The sequence below is a fragment of the Cannabis sativa genome, chromosome 3 (assembly GCF_029168945.1).
Source record: "Cannabis sativa cultivar Pink pepper isolate KNU-18-1 chromosome 3, ASM2916894v1, whole genome shotgun sequence".
Taxonomy (NCBI): domain Eukaryota; kingdom Viridiplantae; phylum Streptophyta; class Magnoliopsida; order Rosales; family Cannabaceae; genus Cannabis; species Cannabis sativa.
In genome coordinates, this window is record NC_083603.1 from 26038872 (window position 1) to 26049787 (window position 10916).

At 32.5% G+C, this 10916-nt stretch overlaps 1 protein-coding gene across 1 annotated transcript; it reads left to right on the forward strand.

The window, feature by feature from the left end:
• Window positions 1-7977: 7977 nt before the first annotated feature.
• Window positions 7978-10702, forward strand: LOC133036345 (uncharacterized). The gene is made up of 2 exons (XM_061112989.1): window positions 7978-8508; window positions 10608-10702. The coding sequence occupies exons 1-2, from the start codon at window positions 8131-8133 to the stop codon at window positions 10665-10667; spliced, it is 438 nt and encodes a 145-aa protein (XP_060968972.1). The 5' UTR covers window positions 7978-8130; the 3' UTR covers window positions 10668-10702.
• The last annotated feature ends 214 nt before the right edge of the window (window positions 10703-10916 follow it).

Sequence of the window (10916 nt, forward strand, 5' to 3'; positions counted from 1 at the left end):
AAAAAGATCATTTTGTAGTAGTTATAAAAGTGTAGTTATAAGAGTTACCACTTTATATACAATTAAACAATTTAAAGTTGTACCTAAAAAAATGGTATGTCTTGCTAAGCAAATTAATATATATTATTAAAGAAGAAATAAATAAAAAATGATATGTCTTGCTTAGCAAATCAATATTATTAAAAAAGAAATAAATGCTTCAAAGAAAAAAAAAAGAAACAAATAAATTTTTTATATAAAATAAATAAATAAAGTAAATACATATAGACAGAAAGAAGTTAATATTTATAAATTGTAGTTTGACTTTTTCAAAGGAATTCCATACAATAATTACCCAAAAAAAAAAGAGCTCAATTTACATATATAAATCTAAGCATATATATTTTAAGGGGGCCATGGCGCCAATATTGTATAACGTACATCTGCCCATGTCACCAACAAACTCCCAATAATGCTTGAAAAAAAGTACTGACATGACACTGTATGACAAAATAGTATTTTGGACTCTATGTTTTACAAAAGTTATCGATTGGACCTTCTGTTTTGTTAAATGACAAAATAGACCCTGTATTTTCCAAAATAGTAAAAATAAGACCCTGAGCTTAATTTTTGACAACTTTTTTTTTAATATAACCAACTTGAAGACAATTCTTAATACGAACTGATACAGATTATGTAAACAGTTTTGTCATAACACTTTTAGATCAAATTATAATTAAATTTTATTTTCACAAAAAATCAATTCAAGGTCCTATTTGTACTATTTTAAAATACGGGGTCTACTTTGTCATTTAACAGAACAAAAGGTCCAATTAGTCACTTTTGCAAAACACAAGGTCCAACATAGTATTTACCCTAAAAACAACAATATAGACGTGGTTTGTAAATATTTAATTATAATTGACCCAATTAAATAAAAGTATTGTTAGGATCACCCAAAAGTGGCTCATTACAATTGTTTTGACAATGTTCTATAAAAATTATTATATTAAATTATGTGAGACTCGATATCAAAATTAGAGTTTCAAGTTTTGATTTTCTCTCTGTTTCTTTGTCCGTACAGCTGCGATAGCTGGGGCCATGGCGAAAACTCGTGCGAAGAACCAGGGGAAACTCAAATCTGCTACCAAACTTGGGAAGAAGGGGTCGAGAGGTACGAAGGCTACAACTTGCTCCATTCCGATGGAGCAAATCTATGAAATTGATGCTTTGGAGGTCTCGGAGGAGGAGGAAGAGCTGGTGGAGAATGACCCTGCCCTGAAGGATGTTTTTTAGCCACCTCTGACTCCTAATTCGTCTCTAGCTGCGATTTAGAGACAAGAAGATGCTCGTTCAGATTTTATCCAATTCCTCCATGCCAATGATCAATGTAACAGTGCCATTACTCAGGGTAAGAACTTGATTCCCCCTATATTGCGATCTATATCTGTTGTTCGGAATTTAGATAGCTCTTTTAAGCAATCTGGTGCTACTGATAAGGTCAAGATTACTTTAGACGACATTAAAGATGAGATCTCCTTTTGGTTTCCCTCTATTGTATGTTATGTTCTAGGGGCAAACCCTCCACTTCATGTGATTGATGGTTTTGTGCATAGGATCTGGAAGGGTAAGGTTGACCGAGTGAAACTGCTTTCTCATGGAACTTTCATAATTCGATTTCACTCAGTGGATGATAGAGATCAGATTTTGAATGGGGGTTTTATATTTTTTAATAGGAGGGTGGTTATAATGAAGAAATGGGATCCAAATGTGAACTTCAAGAAAGAGGATGTGAAGAGTGTGCCTATTTGGATTCAATTGGAAGATTTGGAGTTGAAGTATTGGGGCCAAAGATCATTGTTTAAGATAGTTGGGCAGATTGGGAAGCCAATTATGTTGGATAATGTTACAAAGGAAAGAGAGAGATTGAACTATGCTAGAGTTCTAATTGAGGTTCTAATGGACCAGCCCTTGCCCGATATGATAGAATTTGAGAATGAATTTGGCTGGAATACCTCAGTTTGGGTTAGATACGAATGGACACCGGTTTCATGCTCACATTGTCAAGGTGTTGGACACCTTGCTGCTGACTGCAAGAAGAAATCTGCTGGTGTACAGCAGTGGGTAATAAAAAAAAGACAACATGAGACAAGAGAAGAAAGTTGATAATGAAGGCTTTACAAAGGTTGCTGACACTAGAAAAAAGAATGTTAGCAATGCCTTTGTATCAGCAGGTTCATCAATGAAAGCCGTGCAAAATGGTTTTCAGGTTCTGGAGGAACTAGAGGAGGCTGCTGAAATAGGGGAGATTTATGCAAATTTGGTTGAAACTGGAGGGGGGAGCTCCCTCTCTCTCCAATGGATAGACTTCTATGTTGGAATGTGAGAGGAGCCAACAATCAACAAAAACAACAATTAATAAAGCAACTTATTAATTCCCAAAAGGTTGATTTTGTTGGGCTCCTTGAGACTAGAGTCAAGGCTCCAAAGCTTAGTACCTTGTACTTGAATGTTTTTCAAAATTGGTGTTTTTCTTCTAATATTGCTTGGCATAGAGGTGGAAAGATTGCTATTGCTTCGAACCCTTGGAGGTTCACTGTTGACATCCTTAAATGCACTAGCCAACTTATGCATTTAAAGTTGTCAACAGTTGAAGGTTTTTGCAGTCTTTTAACTGTTGTTTATGCTTCAAATAACAGGGGTGAGAGAAGGATATTCTGGAAAGACTTGATGGACTTGAACACTGATGAAAACTGGTGTTTAATGGGGGATTTCAATGACATCCTCTCGAAGGAAGAAAGAGTGGGGCACAAAGTCAAATTTTACCCTGATAATGAGTTCTTACAGTGTGTAAACTCGTGTCAATTGGAGGACATCAAGGCTAGTGGTAACTTCTACACTGTTGGGTTTTATGCCCTAAATAAAACTCTTTACGATCTGATTAGTTATCAATATAAGAAATTTGAAGTGATTTATGTTTGCATGAATTTTACATGCTAATGGTTTAATATGTTTATTACATTTACATACAGAATCAGTTAAATCCAGATCATATGTTTATTCACAATTACAATATCGTCAACACAATGGAATGTGATTGTGATCATATGAATCAAAAGACTTTGTCCCTGTTTCATCAGTGTTATTGGATTTACACTAATGTGATAATCAGCGATGATGTGTACTTACACTTGGAGTAAGTGTTATGTTCTTTCCAGGACATTAGTAAAGTATACTAGTTTCGAATGTATGGAGTATACATTGGACTGGACCGATATTGCAACTAAGTTAAGATATTACAAACTTACCGTTATATATATATATCTTTCCAAGTCAATATCAGTAGTTGATCTTAAGATTAAAAGAATCTAAATCCTAATATGCTTAGGTTAAACTCAGGAGTGCTATTCATGTTCTTTGATTTATTAGTTAAGCGTACTTTTAGGTCAGGGTGATACGTATATTTTGGGAACATGATAGTATGATTGAGTGGGAGTGCTGAACATAAATATGGAATCTATAGCTTCTACTGGTGTATAGAAGTCCAGTAATGATTTCATTCGAGCTTAGCAAATAGAAGTAAATGGATGAGCTCTTGTTTAACTGACTAATTATTAGATCACTAAACACCATTTACAGGTAGCTAAGTGTTTTAAGGGGCAAAAAACATTGAGGGGTGAGAACGGTAAAGAAATCCCATCTCGATGTAGATCATCTATATAGAGGATCTTTAAATCACAATAAGATTATAACAATGGTTAAATGATATAGCATATTGATATCGTGGAACATATAATATGCTCTAAATAAGTCTGAGAGTGCAATTCTAAGTTCTAAGAGTGGATTCAACGAAGAATTAATAAATAGGAATTTACTTGGTAAATTTGGTTCACTTATTCGAAGCTCAGCATATAGATTCATGGTCCCCATTCTAGTTGAGAACATTCTGCTTGTAAGACTCAATAATTGATTCGTGATTGATCAATTATAATTCTAAAGTTAGACTATGTCTAATTTGTGAATTTTCACTAAGTAGGGGTGAAATTGTAAAGAAAAGAGATTCTAGGTTTATTTATTTATTAATGGACTTTATATGTCTAGTTGATAATTAAATTAAATGACAATATTATTTAATAATATATTTTAGTTATTAAATAATTAGTTTTGGCATTTAAATGGTTAGAATTAGAAAATTGGTGTTTTTGAGAAAATAGAAATAAAATTTGTTAAAACTGCAAAATCAAGTGGGGCCCATAAACTACACCATGGTCGGCCACTATTTGTGGAATTTCAAATTAATATTTACATTATTTTAATGCCAAATAATTCCTAACCTAAACCTAGTAGTTGCCTATAAATAGAAAGTGATGGCTCAGTCAAATCACATGCTTTCATAAGTTATCTGACAGAAATTTCTCTCTTCAGAAAAACTGAGCCTTCCCTTTTCTATACCTGGCCGAAACCATTCTTCTCTTTTCTATCTTCTATATTTCGTGACCCTAGTGAAAAAGTAAGTGCCCACACACAGCAAGCAGTAACTCAATCATAGATTGGAAGACTGTGAAGGATCAAACTTAAAGAAGAAGGACATTCGGGCTCAGATTTTGATTATACTCTGCTACAGAAAGGATACAAGGGTTAGAGATCTGAGTGGAAGGAGACATTAATTCCGCTGCATCAATGTAAGTTTTTCTTAATTTTATATGTGTTTATATTATCGTTTTAGAAAGTTCATATTTAGGGTGTTAAACAACATACTGTTGGAATTTATTTTACCAGGATCTTAGATCTACTCACAAGTATGTTGTTTAAACACCCTAAATATGAACTTTCTAAAACGATAAATTAAACACATATAAAGTTAAGAAAACCTTACATTGATGCAGTGGAATTAATGTCTCCTTTCACTCAGTTCTCTAACCCTTGTATCCTTTCTGTAGCAGAGTATAATCAAGATCTGAGCCCGAATGTCCTTCTTCTTTAAGTTTGATCCTTCACAGTCTTCCAATCTATCATTGAGTTACTGCTTGCTGTGTGTGGGCACTTACTCTTTCACTAGGGTTCGAAATTTATGAAGAAGAAAAGAGAAGAAGGATTTCGGCCAGGTATAGAAAGTGGGAAAGGCTCAGTTTTTCTGAAGAGAGAAATTTCTGTCAGAAAAGCTTGTGAAAACTTATGATTTGACTGAGTCATCACTTTCTATTTATAGGCAACTACTAGGTTTAGGTTAGGAATAATTTGGCATTAAAATAATGAAAAAATCAATTTGAAACTCCTCAATAAGTGGCCGGCCAAGGTGTAGTAGTGGGCCCCACTTGATTTTGCAGTTTTATCAAATTTTATTTCTATTTTCTCAAAAACGCCAGTTTTCCAATTCTAACCTTTTAAATGCCAAAACTAATTATTTAATAACTAAAATAGATTATTAAATAATATTGTCATTTAATTTAATTATTAAGTAGACATATAAAGTCCATTAATAAATAAATAAACCTAGAATCTCTTTTCTTTACAATTTCACCCCTACTTAGTGAAAATTCATAAAATTAGACATAGTCTAACTTTAGAATTATAATTGATCAATCACGAATCAATTATTGAGTCCATTGTTATAATCTTATTGTGATTTAAAGATCCTCTATATAGATGATCTACATCGAGATGGGATTTCTTTACCGTTCTCACCCCTCAATGTATTTTGCCCCTTAAAACACTTAGCTACCTGTAAATGGTGTTTAGTGATCTAATAATTAGTCAGTTAAACAAGAGCTCATCCATTTACTTCTATTTGCTAAGCTCGAAGGGAATCATCACTTTACTTCTATACACCAGTAGAAGCTATAGATTCCATATTTATGTTCAGCACTCCCACTCAATCATACTATCATGTTCCCAAAATATACGTATCACCCTGACCTAAAAGTAGGCTTAACTAATAAATCAAAGAACATGAATAGCACTCCTGAGTTGAGCCTAAGCATATCAGGATTTAGTTTCTTTTAATCTTAAGATCAACTACTGATATTGACTTGGAAAGATATGTATAACGGTAAGTTTGTAATATCTTAACTTAGTTGCAATATCGGTCCAGTCCAATGTATACTCCATACATTCGAAACTAGTATACTTTACTAAAGTCCTGAAAAGAACATAACACTTACTCCAAGTGTAAGTACACATCATCGCTGATTATCACATTAGTGTAAATCCAATAACACTGATGAAACAGGGACTTATTCTTTTGATACATATGATCACAATCACATTCCACTGTGTTGACTATACTGTAATTGTGAATAAACATATGATCTGGATTTAACTGATTCTGTGTGAAATAGTAATAAACATATTTAAACCATTAGCATGTAAAATTCATGCAAACATCAATCACTTCAAATTTCTTATATTGATAACTAATCAGATTGTAAAGAGTTTTATTTAGGGCATAAAACCCAACAAACTCCCACTTGCACTAACATAAAACAAACTGTGCAAATAGGTCAATCTGATGTCTTGATCTTCAGATCAAGTGTAGTATATTTGAATCCACCCAAACTTCTAGAAACTAGTTCATAAATACACATATGAAACATCCTTTACTATATGCTTTACTCATCAAGGGATACTGAAATCTTTACTATTTTAAGGTACATCTGAATTAACAGAAGACATATCTCTCATATTTTAAAATATGTAATTGAGATAATACAGTGTAGACTTTTCTTCAGTGATATAACTTTCTTGGATTTTCGAACACACAAAGTTATAATTCGTCTCTGGTAGAGCTTGAATTATTATACAATAATTCCTCCACCCCCAAAGTAAGCACCATCTCATGAAATCTCGAAATGAGTTGGTGAGATACAAGGACAACTGATACACAGTTCCTTAATATCTAACATATAGATCACTTTCATAAATCTTTCTTGAATATCTTCTAATGTTCCCTATTTGATTACATCTCAGATAGCTCCCACTCAATAACAGATGTCTGGTTAAATAATACTTTTAACCTCTGATTGTTTGGAGAGTTATCTAGTTGTGACTTTTGTATTAGTCTGAAACATTAAGTTAAGACTAAGTCATCAACATAGCAGACCAGTATTTGAAGTGAAAAATACATGCCAGAGATAAAGTAATCAAAATTAAGATACCATCAAATTTTATGAGGATTAAGAATTCTAGATTCAAGTCATTCGAATGGACTGAACTAGAGTTCTTTATCTTATTCTCATAATTCTGATAAGCTATTCCTATCCATGTGAATGGTTAGATTTACTTTTCAGTAGTGTTCTTAAGTATCTATCACAAGTATCAACCTGATGAAGATGGGTATAGAACTTTCAAATTCTCCCACTCAATTAAGGTAGTGTGAAACTTTAACAAAGAACTTTCAAAAGTATCAAATTTTTACTTACAACAGTAAAATCGAAATGGAACATACAATCAAGATCAAGGATTTATATTGATAATAGCTGACTCATTATATTACTTCCATGTTTAAAGAAGATATGTGTTACATAGGGAATTGTGGAATATGCTCCACCCCTAAGTATATACATATAGGGTACTATAGATAACCTCCACCCCTAAGTATATAGAGATTATGATCCACCCCTAAAGGTTGTAAAGATCATGATTCTCTAAGTGTGATAGAGTTTATGTGAAGTTGAATACTATCCAGAGTTCATTAGATATAAAAGATCGTTGAACTGCATAGTTTTCTTAACTTTTCTCCACCCCTATCACATCAAAAGATCCTTTTATTAAACAAATTCTTAATAATTGTATTAGAATGAACAATTATTAATAAACATAGAAAAGTTTCTAGTGTTTATGTAATATAACTCTATGAAGAGTTGTAAATATTATAGAATTTGCATCAATAATAAAAACACTTACACATACAAACATTTTAGATGAGCTGACAACTCTATTCAATGGATGGTAGCTTTGACTCTCGCCTAAACGGGACACTGATATCAGTTTGTTGAAAAACCTTGGAAATTATTTAGGATTGAATTTTTAAGTATTTTCTCATATCATTCTTACTTGCTATGTGCTTATAATTTCTGAATTGATTTTGTGTTAAACCATTATTAATTTCTATTTGTTGATTTCTATTATTATGTAGTATCCTGTATTATCAAAATGACTCCCATGTTATCACTATTGACTGAAAACAAGCTGAATGGATCTAACTTTAATAAGTGGAATGAGAACATTAATATTGCTCTCATAGGAGAAAGTGCCTTGTTTGTTTTAACTGAGCCGTCACCTGAAGTGCCTGGGGACAATGCATCCAAAGCTGTGAAAGAAAAGTATGAGCGTTGGCAGAAAGCAAATGACAAAGCTCTATACTTTATGCTTTCTAGCATGGTTGACACCCTCAAAACTCAGTTTTCTAAAACCGAAAAGGCTGCTGAAGTTATGACGAAGTTAAATGAGCTATTCGGTAAGGCATCACTTCAGTCACGCTTTGACGCAACTAAGAAGTACATTAATGCACGGATGGAACCTCATCAAAACGTGCGTGACCATGTTCTCCTCTTTAACTCTTCTTTATTAATTTTAAACTTGCTCACACATATTTGAGAATTTTGTGCATACAATGGTTTGGGAAACTAAATATTTTTCTTTTCTTCTTTTCTTTTATTTTGCTTGTTTGAAAAAAATAAAAATAAAAATTGAGGCATATGTGCTTTGGTTTGGTGATTTTTTCACATTCTAATACATGATTGATAGTGTGCATAGCTTGTTGAAAAATGTAAATATTGTTTGAGCTTGTGACTAATTCTTGTGCTAGTTTCATTTTGATTGAGATATGGCTAATTTTGAGCACAAATGCCTTGATCATTTTATTGTGTGTGATTTGGTGAAAGTTTGTGTAAATATATGATTTTGTGATCTCACAAGTCTTACAATTTTGTTTGATTCTCTCTTGAGGCGAAATCCTAGACAATGCTTAACCAAAGACATGATTTAGGCTATTTTTGGACCGTTTGAGCCTTTCGAGCTAACCATAGTATTATTTCATCCCTAGTCACCCCCTTTGAGCATAATTGATCCCTTTATTTTTTTTTTTTTACCATATGTAAGCCTAGCTAAATACAAATCTTCTCACCATATACCCTTTGAGCACCTTATTATTCCAAGATTTTGTTTGTTGTGTCATGAAGGGGGTGGGAGGAGTGCAATTTTGGTAGAGTGGTAATTGGGTGAGTGTTTTCATTGTGGTACTTTATTATTCTCACCATTGGGGACAATGTTGAATTTTAAGTTGGGGAGAGTTACCATATTTTGTGTATATTGCCATTATTATATTTGTATTGTTAGTTATTCAAAAAAAAAAAAAGAAGAAGAAGAAAAAAAAGAATGTTTAAAATTAAGTTTGGGGTGTGCCACCCCTTGAAAAAAAGAAAGAGTGTTCAAACTTAAGTTTGGGGTGTGCCACCCCTTGAAAAAAAAGTGTGTTTAAAATTAAGTTTGGGGTGTGTCACCCCTTGCAAAAAAAAAAAAAAAAGAGAGCAGGATTTTTTTTTTAGAAGCTTGAAGTCACAGGTGTTATAGCATTGCTCCAGCATTCTAGAGCAGAGACACAGAAAAAAAAAATGCTATGCTAAGGCATTGCTATAACTCCTGGCAATATTAATAATCAAATTTTGTGTGGGATATTCTTTGAGGAAGTAAGTGTGAGGTCTCATTTTGGTCTTAGGAAAATTAAGGTGCTTGTAGGTGATTTGAGCCAAAAATAACTTCTCTTAACCACCTTCACCTAAGCCTTACATTACAAGCTTGAACAAGTCCTTTTGATCTTTGGTTTTGTGTTTGTCTACATTAGTGGAGAGAGAGATGAAAAACAAACCTATGAGACTTTGTCACTTTAGAGATTTTGTGCTTAATTCATATTTGCATAAATTGATCTAAATTGCAAGCAATATTTTGAGAAAAGACATTTCACACACACACTTGGAGTAATCAAAATTGGAATGAAACTTGTTCTTGAATTTTTCACAATCATTGGACAATCTTTATATTTTTTTTCTCTAAGCTATGTTCATTAATCAACCTTTAAGGGAAATGTGGAGATCACCAATTTTAGTGTCATATTGCCTCTTGCTTTATTTTGTTTATTTTTCCTTTTGCTTGAGGACAAGCAAAGTTTTAAGTTTGGGGTGTGATAACTCTATGATTATAGAGTTATTTGGTTTTTTTTGTCCATTAAATTAGTTTTGTTCTCAAACATTTTTTAGCTTATTAAAATAATTTTTACTTAGTTTTATTTAGTTTTCCATAAATCTTAATTTTAATATTTTTTAGATTAATTTTGTAATATTTTATCAAATTAATTTAGTTTTCCATTTTATAAGTGTTAATCTTAATGTTGTGTATTTTTGTAGAATGTTTAAATGCACATTTTAAACTTATCACATGTGTCAAAATTACAGAACTAATATTTCATTAAAGTGTTGTTGGAACCACTAAAGCTTAAATTGATTGATAATTATTTATAGTGGGCTAATAATTAACATATTGGGCTTTTAATTCATCAATTCATCAAAGTGTTACAAAGAAAAGAAAAGACAAATGAAAAAAAGGATGGGTTGATCATTTTGTTTCTTTTATAGTTGGGCCTTAACAATTATCACCCAAGAGAAGGAGACCTGATTGGTGAAAGAGAGGGCTAGTTGATATATGCATATATGAGATGAACAAAAGAAAAGAAGCAGAGGAGGCGTGAAACAATTGTGGAAAAAAGAGGGCGGCTGAGTTTTGGGCTGCTACAGCTACATCGCTACATCTCAGCAAGAAATGAAGAAAAAGAAGAAGAAAAAGAAAGAAAAAGAGAGAGAGAGAGAGAGAGTTTTATTTGAGTGTTAGTTTTTAGCATTTTTATTTAGAGATTGGTAAAAATTAAGAGGAAGAAGAAGAGAAAT